The sequence below is a fragment of the Chanos chanos genome, chromosome 7 (assembly GCF_902362185.1).
Source record: "Chanos chanos chromosome 7, fChaCha1.1, whole genome shotgun sequence".
Classification (NCBI taxonomy): domain Eukaryota; kingdom Metazoa; phylum Chordata; class Actinopteri; order Gonorynchiformes; family Chanidae; genus Chanos; species Chanos chanos.
In genome coordinates this window covers 49,079,252-49,096,304 of record NC_044501.1, presented here as the reverse complement: position 1 = coordinate 49,096,304, position 17,053 = coordinate 49,079,252, and the positions used below count along the sequence as shown (strand labels likewise).

Sequence of the window (17,053 nt, the reverse complement as noted above, 5' to 3'; positions counted from 1 at the left end):
ATGCAGTAAAGGTAATTAAATCTAAATGCTGTAAAGGTAATTAAATCTAAATGCAGTAAAGGTAATTAGATCTAAATGCAGTAAAGGTAATTAAATCTAAATGGAATAAAGGTAATTAAGTCTAAATGCAGTAAAGGTAATTAGATCTAAATGCAGTAAAGGTTATTAGATCTAAATGCAGCAAAGGTTATTAGATCTAAATGCAGTAAATGTTATTAGATCTAAATGCAGTAAAGATAATTAAATCTAAATGGAATAAAGGTAATTAAGTCTAAATGCAGTAAAGGTAATTAAGTCTAAATGCAGTAATGGTTATTAGATCTAAATGCAATAAAGGTTATTAGATCTAAATGCAGTAAAGGTTATTAGATCTAAATGCAGTAAAGGTTATTAAGTCTAAATGCATCTACAGTTGCGCTGTCGCTAGACGGCTGCACTGACGAGAGCTCCGAGTCAACTCAGCAAAGTTGTGTGGATTTACTTTTTACTTATAGTTCTTTTCGTTAATTCAGCGCTATCATACATTCAGTATGACCGACAAACACTTTGGAGTTACGTTCGTCAGCCAGTTCAGATTTTAAGCCGTCTTTCGACACTTCCGACGCCGTACTCCCCTGGGTCTTTTGTTTACTTGCATGGCGTCGGAGGAAAACAAAGAGAGGGAAGCGCGCCGGGGTTCTGCAGAGAAACCGACAGAGAAACTACAAACCTCCTCTGCCTAGCATTCTGCTTGCTAATGTACAGTCGCTGGACAACAAGCTAGACGAACTACGCGCACGTATTAAACACAAAAGGGACATTAGGAACTGCTGCGTTCTGGCATTCACTGATATGTGGCTGGAACCCAACGTGCTTGACTGTGCCATCACCCCGGTGTACTTCTCCGTCTACCGGCAAGATCGAACGGAAGACTAAGGCAGGACGAGAGGAGGGGGTGTGTGCTTTATGGTTAACTCTTCGTGGGTCAAGGATATCTGTGTTTTAACAACACACTGTTCCCCGGTACTGGAGCTGCTGACTATCAAAGTTAGACCCTTCTACCTCCCCAGAGAGTTCAGCTCAGTCCTCCTCACAGCTGTTTACATCCTCCCACAGGCTGATAAACCTTCAGCACTGGACGAGCTGTACAGGATCATAAATGGACTGGAGAAGTCATACCCAGAGGCTGCGCTCATTGTTTTGGGAGACTTCAACAGAGCCAATATGAAGAAAGTTCTCCCAAAATACTCTCAATACACCACTTTTCCCAGAACAGACCCTGGATCACTGCTACACCCCATTCAAAGACTGCTACAAACCCCTCCCCCGCCCTGCTTTTGGAAAGGCAGACCACTGCTCCATCCTGCTGCTGCATGCATATAGGCAGAAGCTGAAACAGGAAAAACCAGTTACCAGGGACATCTACAAATGGGACAGAGAGGCTGAAGGGGTCCTTCAGGACTCTTTTGAGACTACTGACTGGCAGATGTTTGAGGATGCAGCGGATCAATGAATACACAGACTCTGTCATAGGCTATATAAGCAAGTGTATCAGCGATGTTGTCCCAAAAACCACCGTTTGGACCTACCCAAACCAGAAGCCCTGGGTCAACCGGGAGATTCGCGCTCAAACTCATAGCGCGGACCACCGCCTTCAACTCAGGGGACCCTGACGCCTACAAAGCAGCCAGATATGACCTCTGGAAGTCCATCAGGGATGCCAAGAAGAAGTATAGGGACAAAGTGGAGTCCAGCCACTACAGCTCTGACCCCAGGGGCATGTGGAGTGGACTGTGCTGCATCACAGACTACAAGGGGAAAAACAAAGACATTGCCCAGCGCAGAGCATCGCTCCCAGATGAGCTAAGCACCTTTTATGCACGATTCGATGCAGACAACACAGCGCCCATCGTGCATCCACATGTGGATGGGAAGGCTGCCACGCTGACCCCAGAAACGGCTGATATGAGACGGTCCTTCAAAAGAGTCAACACTCGCAAAGCTCCAGGGCCAGATGGCATCCCTGGCCGGGCTCTCAGAGTGTGCGCTGACCAACTGATGAAGGTGTTCACCAACATCTTCAACCTCTCCCTGAGTCAGTCCATGGTCCCCACCTCCCTGAAGGCATCCACCATCGTTCCTGTCCCCAAGAAACTGATGGCCTCCTGTCTGAATGACTACCGCCCTGTTGCACTGACATCGGTCATCATGAAGTGCTTCGAACGACTGGTTAAAACCCACATCTGCTCCTCCCTTCCTGTCACCTTGGACCCTTTTCAGTTTGCATACAGACCAAACAGGGCCACAGATGACGCCATCGCCTTGGCGATACACACCGTGCTCACCCACCTGGACAAGGGGGCTACTTATGTGAGAATGCTCTTCATTGACTACAGCTCAGCATTCAACACCATCATTCCCTCAAAACTCGTCTCAAAGCTCGCTGAACTTGGTCTAGCACCCTCCATCTGCAGCTGTATATTAGACTTCCTGACGGGCAAGCCCCAGGTGGTGAGAATTGGCAGCCAGACCTCATTGTCACTGATCCTCAACACAGGCGCACCACAGGGCTGTGTGCTCAGCCCCCTACTGTACTCCCTGTTCACCTATGACTGTACTGCCAAGCACAGCTCAAATGTCATCATCAAGTTTGCTGACGACACGACCATCCTGGGCCTCATCACAGACAACGATGAGACAGCTTACAGAGAGGAGGTGAGGGCACTAACCAGCTGGTGCCAAGACAACAACCTCTCTCTCAACGTCAGTAAAACCAAAGAGATGATCGTAGTCTTCAGGAGACAGCAGTTGGGTGGGCACCTCCCCATCCACATTGGTGATGCTGAGGTTGAGAGGGCCAGCAACTTCAAGTTCCTCAGTGTACACATCACTGAGGACCTCTCCTGGTCACTACACACAGACACCATGATCAAGAAGGCTCGCCAGTGGCTCTATTTCTTGAGAAGACTGAGGAAGTTTGGCATGAGCACCAGCATCCTCACCAACTTCTACAGATGCACCATCGAGAGCTTGCTGACGGGCTGCATCACGGTCTGGTACGGGAACTGCTCTGCCCACGGCCGCAAATCACTACAGAGAGTGGTGGATGCGGCACAGCACATCACAGGCAACAGACTCCTTGCCATTCAGGACATCTTCCACCAGCGGTGTCTGCGGAAGGCTCACAGCATCATTAAGGACTGCAGCCACCCAGCACGCAGACTATTCTCCTTGTTACCGTCTGGCAGACGATACAGGAGCATGGCTGCACGTACCACCAGATTTAAGGACAGTTTTTACCACCAGGCCATCAGGCTTCTCAACTCACACAACTAAACATCCCCCATTGGAGACTGGACTACCTGCTTGTTGCACTGTCCACTGCTCAAGTGCACTGTTACTCAACTACTAACTTGCACTGCACTGATTACCTACACAGGTTACTCCCTACTGCACTGTCCACTGTCTACTGCAGTGTCAATGCACTGCTGCACATTGATTACTCCAGTGATTCACAATGTTTACATGATACTGCACTGATACTACACTGGTACATAAAGCTGTACATCCCCCATGTGCAATACCGTTGTTCACACTCGCCACTTTAAATTTAATTTTAAGCCTCCTTCACATATATATAGTGTATATTTCCTATTCTATTTCATATTCTGTTATATTTATTACGCACCCTCCTTGTACCTTAATTGTTCATTGCTCATACCTCTCTTTTCTATTTTTTTTCTTAGCTAACTCCTTATTCTCCTACTCTTATTTTTTAATCCCCTATTTTGCTCTATTCTACTCCTTAGTGTTTTACTCTTATTTATTTAAATCCCTACTGTACTTTTATTCTACGACTAGTGTGCTCTTATTGCTGAGTTGACCTGTTTCTCTAGTCTCATACATTTCATTGTACCGCTGACCCTGTGTTAACCTACATATGACAAATAAACTCTTAAACTTAAAACTTAGAATGCAGTAAAGGTAATTAGATCTAAATGCAGTAAAGCTTATTAGATCTAAATGCAAAATCTTATTAGATCTAGATGCAGAAGGTTATTAGATCTAAATGCAGTAAAGGTAATTAGATCCAAATGCAGTAAAGGTTATTAGAGTTAAATGCAGTAAAGGTTATTAGAGCTAAATGCAGTGAAGGTTATTAGATCTAAATGCCCGTTTTGCCCTTTCTGAAGACACACTCACTTCTGCCCCAGTGAGGTCTGTTACGGACTATGGACAACTCTGATTGGGAGAGCATTCATTCTGGTGCCAAATCTCCACATACAGACCTGCTTTAACAGTAACACTGTTACAGACCTGCCTTAACAGTGACACACACACACACCTGCTTTAACAGTGACACATACACACCTGCCTTAACAGTGACACACACACACACCTGCTTTAACAGTGACACATACACACCTGCTTTAACAGTGACACACACACACACCTGCTTTAACAGTGACACACACACACACCTGCTTTAACAGTGACACATACACACCTGCTTTAACAGTGACACATACACACCTGCTTTAACAGTGACACATACACACCTGCTTTAACAGTGACACATACACACCTGCATTAACAGCGACACTGTTACAGACCTGCTTTAACAGTGACACACACACACCTGCTTTAACAGTGACACACACACACCTGCTTTAACAGTGACACATACACACCTGCTTTAACAGTGACACACACACACCTGCTTTAACAGTGACACACACACACACCTGCTTTAACAGTGACACACACACACACCTGCTTTAACAGTGACACATACACACCTGCTTTAACAGTGACACATACACACACCTGCTTTAACAGTGACACATACACACCTGCTTTAACAGTGACACACACACACCTGCTTTAACAGTGACACACACACACACCTGCTTTAACAGTGACACACACACACACCTGCTTTAACAGTGACACACACACACCTGCTTTAACAGTGACACATACACACACCTGCTTTAACAGTAACACATACACACACCTGCTTTAACAGTGACACACACACCTGCTTTAACAGTGACACATACACACCTGCTTTAACAGTGACACACACACACACCTGCTTTAACAGTGACACATACACACCTGCTTTAACAGTGACACATACACACCTGCTTTAACAGTGACACACACACACCTGCCTTAACAGTGACACACACACACACCTGCTTTAACAGTGACACATACACACCTGCTTTAACAGTGACACACACACACACCTGCTTTAACAGTGACACACACACACACCTGCTTTAACAGTGACACATACACACCTGCTTTAACAGTGACACACACACACACCTGCTTTAACAGTAACACATACACACACCTGCTTTAACAGTGACACATACACACCTGCTTTAACAGTGACACATACACACCTGCTTTAACAGTGACACACACACACCTGCTTTAACAGTGACACATACACACCTGCTTTAACAGTGACACACACACACCTGCCTTAACAGTGACACACACACACCTGCTTTAACAGTGACACATACACACCTGCTTTAACAGTGACACACACACACCTGCCTTAACAGTGACACACACACACACCTGCTTTAACAGTGACACACACACACCTGCATTAACAGTGACACATACACACCTGCTTTAACAGTGACACACACACACACCTGCTTTAACAGTGACACATACACACCTGCTTTAACAGTGACACATACACACCTGCTTTAACAGTGACACACACACACCTGCCTTAACAGTGACACACACACACACCTGCATTAACAGTGACACATACACACCTGCTTTAACAGTGACACACACACACCTGCTTTAACAGTGACACATACACACCTGCATTAACAGTGACACACACACACCTGCTTTAACAGTGACACACACACACCTGCTTTAACAGTGACACATACACACCTGCATTAACAGTGACACATACACACCTGCTTTAACAGTGACACACACACACACCTGCTTTAACAGTGACACATACACACCTGCTTTAACAGTGACACATACACACCTGCTTTAACAGCGACACTGTTACAGACCTGCTTTAACAGTGACACATACACACCTGCTTTAACAGTGACACACACACACCTGCCTTAACAGTGACACACACACACCTGCTTTAACAGTGACACACACACACCTGCTTTAACAGTGACACACACACACCTGCTTTAACAGTGACACACACACACACCTGCTTTAACAGTGACACATACACACCTGCTTTAACAGTGACACATACACACCTGCTTTAACAGTGACACACACACACCTGCCTTAACAGTGACACACACACACACCTGCTTTAACAGTGACACATACACACCTGCTTTAACAGTGACACATACACACCTGCTTTAACAGTGACACACACACACCTGCCTTAACAGTGACACACACACACACCTGCATTAACAGTGACACATACACACCTGCTTTAACAGTGACACACACACACCTGCTTTAACAGTGACACATACACACCTGCATTAACAGTGACACACACACACCTGCTTTAACAGTGACACACACACACCTGCTTTAACAGTGACACATACACACCTGCATTAACAGTGACACATACACACCTGCTTTAACAGTGACACATACACACCTGCTTTAACAGTGACACACACACACCTGCTTTAGCAGCGACACATACACACCTGCTTTAACAGTGACACATACACACCTGCCTTAACAGTGACACACACACACCTGCTTTAGCAGCGACACATACACACCTGCTTTAACAGTGACACACACACACCTGCTTTAACAGTGACACACACACACCTGCTTTAACAGTGACACATACACACCTGCTTTAACAGTGACACATACTCACCTGCTTTAACAGTGACACTGTTACACACCTGCCTTAACAGTGACACACACACACACCTGCTTTAACAGTGACACATACACACCTGCTTTAACAGTGACACACACACACCTGCTTTAACAGTGACACATACACACCTGCTTTAGCAGCGACACATACACACCTGCTTTAACAGTGACACAAACACACCTGCTTTAACAGTGACACACACACACCTGCTTTAGCAGCGACACATACACACCTGCTTTAACAGTGACACACACACACCTGCTTTAACAGTGACACACACACACCTGCTTTAACAGTGACACACACACACCTGCTTTAACAGTGACACACACACACACCTGCTTTAACAGTGACACACACACACACCTGCTTTAACAGTGACACACACACACACCTGCTTTAACAGTGACACATACAGACACCTGCTTTAACAGTGACACACACACACCTGCTTTAATAGTGACACATACTCACCTGCTTTAACAGTGACACTGTTACACACCTGCCTTAACAGTGACACTGTCACACACCTGCTTTAACAGTGACACATACACACCTGCTTTAACAGTGACACACACACACCTGCTTTAACAGTGACACATACACACCTGCTTTAATAGTGACACATACTCACCTGCTTTAACAGTGACACTGTTACACACCTGCCTTAACAGTGACACTGTCACACACCTGCTTTAACAGTGACACATACACACCTGCTTTAACAGTGACACATACACACCTGCATTAACAGTGACACATACACACCTGCCTTAACAGTGACACATACACACCTGCCTTAACAGTGACACACACACACACCTGCTTTAACAGTGACACATACACACCTGCTTTAACAGTGACACATACACACCTGCATTAACAGTGACACATACACACCTGCTTTAACAGTGACACACACACACCTGCTTTAACAGTGACACACACACACCTGCTTTAATAGTGACACATACTCACCTGCTTTAACAGTGACACTGTTACACACCTGCCTTAACAGTGACACTGTCACACACCTGCTTTAACAGTGACACATACACACCTGCTTTAACAGTGACACACACACACCTGCTTTAACAGTGACACATACACACCTGCTTTAATAGTGACACATACTCACCTGCTTTAACAGTGACACTGTTACACACCTGCCTTAACAGTGACACATACACACCTGCTTTAACAGTGACACACACACACACCTGCATTAACAGTGACACATACACACCTGCCTTAACAGTGACACATACACACCTGCTTTAACAGTGACACACACACACACCTGCTTTAGCAGTGACACATACACACCTGCATTAACAGCGACACATACACACCTGCTTTAACAGTGACACACACACACCTGCTTTAACAGTGACACATACACACCTGCATTAACAGTGACACACACACACACCTGCTTTAACAGTGACACACACACACCTGCTTTAACAGTGACACATACACACCTGCCTTAACAGTGACACATACACACCTGCTTTAACAGTGACACACACACACACCTGCTTTAACAGTGACACACACACACACCTGCTTTAACAGTGACACACACACACACCTGCTTTAACAGTGACACACACACACACCTGCCTTAACAGTGACACATACACACCTGCTTTAACAGTGACACACACACACCTGCATTAACAGTGACACATACACACCTGCTTTAACAGTGACACATACACACCTGCTTTAACAGTGACACATACACACCTGCTTTAACAGTGACACATACACACCTGCTTTAGCAGTGACACACACACACCTGCTTTAACAGTGACACATACACACCTGCTTTAACAGTGACACACACACACACCTGCTTTAACAGTGACACATACACACCTGCTTTAACAGTGACACACACACACACCTGCTTTAGCAGTGACACATACTCACCTGCATTAACAGTGACACATACAGACACCTGCTTTAGCAGTGACACATACTCACCTGCATTAACAGTGACACATACACACCTGCTTTAACAGTGACACATACACACCTGCATTAACAGTGACACTGTTACAGACCTGCTTTAGCAGTGACACTGTTACAGACCTGCTTTAGCAGTGACACATACACACCTGCTTTAGCAGTGACACATACAGACCTGCTTTAACAGTGACACATACACACCTGCTTTAGCAGTGACACATACACACCTGCTTTAGCAGTGACACTGTTACAGACCTGCTTTAGCAGTGACACTGTTATAGACCTGCTTTAGCAGTGACACATACAGACCTGCTTTAGCAGTGACACTGTTACAGACCTGCTTTAACAGTGACACTGTTACAGACCTGCTTTGACAGTGACACTGTTACAGACCTGCTTTAGCAGTGACACTGTTACAGACCTGCTTTAGCAGTGACACTGTTACAGACCTGCTTTAGCAGTGACACTGTTATAGACCTGCTTTAGCAGTGACACTGTTACAGACCTGCTTTAGCAGTGACACTGTTACAGACCTGCTTTGACAGTGACACTGTTACAGACCTGCTTTAGCAGTGACACTGTTACAGACCTGCTTTAGCAGTGACACTGTTACAGACCTGCTTTAGCAGTGACACTGTTACAGACCTGCTTTGACAGTGACACTGTTACAGACCTGCTTTAGCAGTGACACTGTTATAGACCTGCTTTAGCAGTGACACATACAGACCTGCTTTAGCAGTGACACTGTTATAGACCTGCTTTAGCAGTGACACTGTTACAGACCTGTGTTAGCAATGACACATACAGACCTGCTTTAGCAGTGACACTGTTACAGACCTGCTTTAGCAGTGACACTGATACAGAACTGCTTTAGCAGTGACACTGTTACAGACCTGTGTTAGCAATGACACATACAGACCTGCTTTAGCAGTGACACTGTTATAGACCTGCTTTAACAGTGACACTGTTACAGACCTGCTTTAGCAGTGACACATACACACCTGCTTTAGCAGTGACACTGTTACAGACCTGCTTTAGCAGTGACACTGTTACAGACCTGCTTTAGCAGTGACACTGTTATAGACCTGCTTTAACAGTGACATGCAGCGTATGGGGGAAAGAACAGAGCCTCTAGTTAAGGGCTATTGACGTGTTTAAATGGATGCCCCTGGCTGCATTTTTGATTCATGTATCAATTGAAAATGGCTGTCTCTTCTCATGGTATGACTCCCATGGGAAAGCACATCCTGTTTCATAAAACCTCTGAAAAATGGTAAGTGCTCTCCACAGATCTTGGGGCAAATTAGTAACGAACTCAAGCAACCTGAAGTTTCTCGTGTCAATGTGCATTCTCCTTAAGCTTCCCATCTTCACATTACTGTAGTGGTGCCAAGTCTCCTGATATCAACGGCATCAGTTGCTCTAAAAAGCTTTTTTTGTAATACAGAGTTGATGCCTGCAGCCCTACTCAGTATTTTACTTTTCCCCTCAAGGACATACTGTCCTGGACTGTCACAGTACCAAAGCACAGCATGACTGAGACACCGCCACAGGTACCAATCCCAGTATCAGACCAACACAGGACAGCTCCAGCAGCAAGGGCAACAGCCTGGCAGCCATAACGTCTTCATTTGCAGAGCATCACAGGTTTGGCCCAATGTTTCTACAGAGCTGAGTGACGGCTTACAGAGAGAAACATTCTTACACAGACAGTCACTGATAGGAACAAATGTACATTTGATTCCAGGATGAACTAATGATTTGAACTTGAGATACTGATTTTCAAAACATAAAAAAAAATTATGACACAGACATGCACATTTGGAACTACACAGTAAATTCAGAGAAAGCAGACCATCACATTTGCTTTTCCCCCTGTCAGTCTTCCTCTGCTGAAGATTTGTTAAATTTGCAATTTTCTTCCAAAAAGTGAGCACTTATTCTTGCTCCTAAATCATCTTTTTAACAGGAATCAAAACTTCCCAACTATTACTTTATCCAAAAATTCCCAATTATTACTTTATTACTTTATCCTTTTTTTCTCTGAGCACTTTGTGTGAAATGGATAAAGGCTTTAGAATTCTCCTCAAACAGGAGAAAGAACTTCATCATCTGTTCCTGATATTTCCCCACATGCCCTCTGATGAAATATTCTTTATGTCCTCTGAATAAATCCTGATTTGGTTCAAGCTGTACAGTGCAGGTTTAGCAGATCATATCTTAAAAACTCATCTTTATCTCTTATTAAAGTGTAACCTAAATCCATGGCGTCCTTCCACTGCAAGATTCCTATTAGAGGATTGTTGGGCTGCCCTTTAAAATGCATGTAATGCATTGTAAAGTATAAGCGTGTAGAATATGTGAGCGTAGAATGTGTGAGTGTAGTATGTGTGAGTTTAGTATGTGTGAGTGTAGAGTGTGTGAGTGTAGAATGGGTGACTGTAGAGTGTGTGAATGTAGTATGTGTGAGTGTAGTATGTGTGAGTGTAGTATGTGTGAGTGTAGAATGTGTGAGTGTAGAGTGTGTGAGTGTAGAATGGGTGACTGTAGAGTGTGTGAATGTAGTATGTGTGAGTGTAGTATGTGTGAGTGTAGTATGTGTGAGTGTAGAATGTGTGAGTGTAGAGTGTGTGAGTGTAGAATGGGTGACTGTAGAGTGTGTGAATGTAGTATGTGTGAGTGTAGTATGTGTGAGTGTAGTATGTGTGAGTGTAGTATGTGTGAGTGTAGAGTGTGTGAGTGTAGAATGTGTGAGTGTAGTATGTGTGAGTGTAAAATGTGTGAGTGTAGAATATGAGTGTAGAGTGTGTGAGTGTAGAATGTGTGAGTGTAGAGTGTGTGAGTGTGGTATGTGTGAGTGTAGAATATGAGTGTAGAATGTGTGAGTGTAGAATGTGTGAGTGTAGAGTGTGTGAGTGTAGTATGTGTGACTGTAGAGTGTGTGAGTGTAGTATGTGTGAGTGTAGAATATGAGTGTAGAGTGTGTGAGTGTAGAGTGTGTGAGTGTAGAATGTGTGAGTGTAGAGTGTGTGAGTGTAGAATGTGTGAGTGTAGAATATGAGTGTAGAATGTGTGAGTGTAGAGTGTGTGAGTGTAGAATATGAGTGTAGAATGTGTGAGTGTAGAATGTGTGAGTATAGAATGTGTGAGTGTAGAATGTGTGAGTGTAGAATGTGTGAGTGTAGAATATGAGTGTAGAATATGTGTGTAGAGTGTGTGAGTGTAGAATGTGTGAGTGTAGAGTGTGTGAGTGTAGAATGTGTGAGTGTAGAATGTGTGAGTGTAGAGTGTGTGAGTGTAGAATGTGTGAGTGTAGAAATGTGTGAGTGTAGAATATGTGTGTAGAATGTGTGAGTATAGAATGTGTGAGTGTAGAATGTGTGAGTGTAGAGTGTGTGAGTGTAGAATGTGTGAGTGTAGAATGTGTGAGTGTAGAGTGTGTGAGTGTAGAATGTGTGAGTGTAGAAATGTGTGAGTGTAGAATATGTGTGTAGAATGTGTGAGTATAGAATGTGTGAGTGTAGAAATGTGTGAGTGTAGAATGTGTGAGTGTAGAATGTGTGAGTGTAGAGTGTGTGAGTGTAGAATATGAGTGTAGAATATGAGTGTGGAATGTGTGAGTGTAGAATATGAGTGTAGAATGTGTGAGTGTAGAATGTGTGAGTGTAGAATGTGTGAGTGTAGAATGTGTGAGTGTAGTATGTGTGAGTGTAGAAATGTGTGAGTGTAGAATATGTGTGTAGAATGTGTGAGTATAGAATGTGTGAGTGTAGAATGTGTGAGTGTAGAAATGTGTGAGTGTAGAATATGTGTGTAGAATGTGTGAGTATAGAATGTGTGAGTGTAGAAATGTGTGAGTGTAGAATGTGTGAGTGTAGAATGTGTGAGTGTAGAATATGAGTGTAGAATGTGTGAGTGTAGAGTGTGTGAGTGTAGAATATGAGTGTAGAATATGAGTGTAGAATGTGTGAGTGTAGAGTGTGTGAGTGTAGAATATGAGTGTAGAATGTGTGAGTGTAGAATATGAGTGTAGAATGTGTGAGTGTAGAATATGAGTGTAGTATGTGTGAGTGTAGAATGTGTGAGTGTAGAATATGAGTGTAGAATGTGTGAGTGTAGAATATGAGTGTAGAATGTGTGAGTGTAGAATATGAGTGTAGAGTGTGTGAGTGTAGAATGTGTGAGTGTAGAATATGAGTGTAGAATGTGTGAGTGTAGAATATGAGTGTGGAATGTGTGAGTGTAGAATATGAGTGTAGAGTGTGTGAGTGTAGAATATGAGTGTAGTATGTGTGAGTGTAGAATGTGTGAGTGTAGAATATGAGTGTAGAATGTGTGAGTGTAGAATATGAGTGTAGAATGTGTGAGTGTAGAATATGAGTGTAGAGTGTGTGAGTGTAGAATATGAGTGTAGTATGTGTGAGTGTAGAATGTGTGAGTGTAGAATATGAGTGTAGAATGTGTGAGTGTAGAATATGAGTGTGGAATGTGTGAGTGTAGAATATGAGTGTAGAGTGTGTGAGTGTAGAATATGAGTGTAGTATGTGTGAGTGTAGAATGTGTGAGTGTAGAATATGAGTGTAGAATATGAGTGTAGAATATGAGTGTAGAATGTGTGAGTGTAGAGTGTGTGAGTGTAGAATATGAGTGTAGAATGTGTGAGTGTAGAATGTGTGAGTGTAGAATATGAGTGTAGAATGTGTGAGTGTAGAATATGAGTGTACAATGTGTGAGTGTAGAACATGAGTGCAGAATATGAGTGTAGAATATATGAGGGTAGCCCATCAAAGCCACTGCAGCCTGACTGCAATGAGAATCACAGAACACTTTGGAAGTGATTATTTCACTCCTTTAAGATGTAGCCGAGTGTATGTTAGAAGGTAATCCTGATATATCCATAGACTGTTTGATAAAGTAGGACATAATTTGTCCATCTCAATTTAGAGACAGGCTTTGGTAGCAGAATTAGTTTTAATAATCTCCTTCAGGAATGCCATCTTTCATCCCCCAGTCTGCGCAAACAGACAGTATATGAAGACCAATTACAACAAGCTCTCTCTGTTTACTATAAACATGCCGGCTCTCTCACAGTGTTGGAACTCTCTCCTTATTTGTTCATCATTCACAGTACTCACATGCTCAATCATCTCACTAAAAAACCCCAGTGGTATGAAAAGGTCTACCTGAAAAACTCTTTTCTCCAGTGATTCCCTGTTTTCTGCAAAGAGTTTATCTTCTCCAGAAATATCTTTACATTACCTGCAGTAGGACAGTATCACAAACCAAATTCCTTCTTTCTGCCTTCTGCTTTCCAATAAATAATAAGTACAATATACAGTTGAACCGTGACTGCCAATGGGTTTAACTTTCATGGATTTGATTATTTGTGAGTTTGCTATGAATAATTAAATGGGATTTTTTTTTTTTTTTTTTTGAGTTCTGCAGAAAATCGCAGACGACTAGAAATTGCCAATAAAAAGTAATAAAAAGTCATAAATGCATAAAATATATGTATTATTAATCTATTTTGTCATTTACTACTATAAATATATATACAAATTGATTCTAAAAAGTTTCATTTTGTAAAAAGTCTCAGTGCGCTTAAGAACAGCAGATCATGCACTCTGGGGACGCCACACTCTTTGCTTCGGTACCAGCCTCACTCATGCCTTTTGTCCCTCTGTATGCAGTGTATCTCATGTTTCTCATGAGGCTTGGGGGGGGGGGGCCTAGAGATATTCGTGTTTTTTCCACTTTCGCCGGGGGTCCTGCGCCCCAACCACTGCAAATGTGGAGGGCCAACTGTATAAAGATCTAAAACCCTGGACCATCAATCGGCTAGTACCTAGCCTATTAAATGTGAAATGTCCTCATCTTTCGCCCAATTACTGTATGACTGTGCGCAACTGTCCTACTGTCATATGTACTGGTGTGTGTGTGTGTGTGTGTGTGTGTGTGTGTGTGTGTGTGTGAGGTGTGTGTGAGCACACAGTGTGGCGAAGTCTGTGCCTCACAAGAAATATCCACCTGTTGCCTGGCAACATTCATGAACTAACTCCTTGCCATACCACCATTCTGTTCAGAAGCTGAGCCAAAGTAGCCCAATATGGTACGACACTGTTTGGTTTTTTTAACAGGTCATTGAACCCAATGCTGGGAATGGTGAAGGTGACACAGTGAAGTGAGCAGACAGACAGAAGAGAGAACACAGAGACATACCTTAGGCTGGGCCTCCACTTCCACCACCTGATTTCTGTTCATGAGACCTTTGACCACATTCTCCACTTTAGCATTATACTTCATGAAGAGCACATAGCTCGCATAGGCCAGCAGGAGGCTAATGCTCTCCCAGTAGGTGATGTAGTTATCCAGGAAAAAAATGATGAGCAAGATGAGATCCAGGATGTAGAAGGAAACGTCTCTGAACAGAGGCCACCATGTGAGATTCAGGATCTCCTTGGAGAAGACAGCGCACATGCCAATGACAAATAGGATGTTGAAAACGGCTGAGCCAACGATGGTGCCGATACCCACATTGCTACGGGAGATAAAGACTCCTATGACAGAGGTAAAGAGTTCTGGGGCGGAGCCACCTGCCGCCATAAACGTCGCCCCAGCTACATCATCAGAGATAGCCAGCTTCTCTGTAATAACAGTCAGTGCAGGGACAAAGAATTCGTCACAGACGATGGCTAAGGCGATGAACATGTACAGCATTCCAAACACGTGCAGAACCACAGCACCCTGACGCCTCGTTTCTACGCTGAAAATATCAGGGGGATAATCGCCCTGATCCTTAGAGCCGTTACCATCAGACGATAGACGCAGGGCCATGGGCATGTCCTCAGATAGGTTCTGTTGGTTCTGGTGCTGTGTAGATAGCAGTGTCCGGTGTGGAAAAGCAGCTGTGTCCAGCAGGCCAGAGCCCTGTGTGAAGGCACTGAAGGACAAAGGGACCGTGCTTATTGCTAGCAGACTGAAGAGGAGAAGCAGAGCACGCACCGGGTGCAGCTTCCTCCGTAGATGCCGTGTGCACCTGCCAACCTGGCATGGCACCGGCTCAGAGTCTGAGCATTGCTCCTCCAAACCCATCACTGAATGTTAGGAGTCTTCGCAGCTTTTCATAAACCTCCCCCAGGCATGGTGCTTCTGTTGGCTCTAATTGAAATCAGTGGATTTCAGGTGACTTTCAGGATCCAGTACACTACAGGGCTTCCATATGAGCCTATAGCAGAAAATGAATAGCATGAGTGTATGCTCATCTGGAACAGTCAAAACACCAGTAATTACAACTGACGATGTTCTTATGAAAGTATAGCAGAAATGACAGGGTAATATTGGTTGACTGAGATAGAAGTTATGAGCCCCAGCTGTACAGTCAGTTTCAAGGTCACTGCAAATGATGCAATGTCATTGTCACCCCTGCAAGTGAACACATGTTAGATCAGACCTCCTTTAATATGCATTTAATATTACACTGATACACCTGGGAGTTAAAACACTGATACACATGGGAGTTAAAACACTGATACACCTGGGAGTTATCAAAGCAAATGATGGGGAGATTGTAGAGCAGGAAGTCTAACCAAATTCAACAATTATGTGCTTATCCTAAATCTATAAATGTATATATATATATATATATATATATATATATATATATATATGTGTGTGTGTGTGTGTGTGTGTGTGTGTGTGTATATATATATATATCCCATATACCATATGCCTATATATCCCATATCCTATGTCCCCACATATCCCATATCCTAAATCTATAAATCTCTGTCTCTCTCTCTCTCTCTCTCTCTCTCTCTCTCTCTCTCTCTATATATATATATATATATATATATCCCATATCCTATTTCACCACATCCATTTTCAACTGGAGACTCACCAGCCCCTCTAAGCATAACGTCTGCTTTTCTGTCATTTATCACAGGCTGGGCCAGTTATGTGTCCAGTAAATCTTGCCTCCTCATTAGATTTTGTTTTAGATTACTGATGACTGAAGGCAAAACCTGTAAAGGTATGGGTTCCTCAAAACCCAGTTATATTTAACAATCATATACATTTAATCTCTTTAATATGATACAGGCCATGCCATGCCAGCAAACTGTATGGTATCAATACAGAGACTCCCCAAAGAGCCAGGTCTAAAGATTATTATTGTTGTTGTTGTTGTTGTTGTTATATCAAGTT

The 17,053-nt window shown here is 43.4% G+C and overlaps 1 protein-coding gene across 1 annotated transcript in view; it reads right to left on the bottom strand.

Annotated features, from left to right (window-relative positions):
- The window catches only part of LOC115816513 (solute carrier family 24 member 2), a 48,343-nt gene extending 32,400 nt beyond the window's left edge, over positions 1 to 15,943 (bottom strand). Inside the window, exon 1 of the mRNA XM_030779466.1 lies at positions 15,071 to 15,943. Within this exon, the coding sequence (XP_030635326.1) occupies positions 15,071 to 15,943 (873 nt within the window). The remainder of the gene's footprint in view (positions 1 to 15,070) is intronic.
- Between the last annotated feature and the right edge of the window lie 1,110 nt (positions 15,944 to 17,053).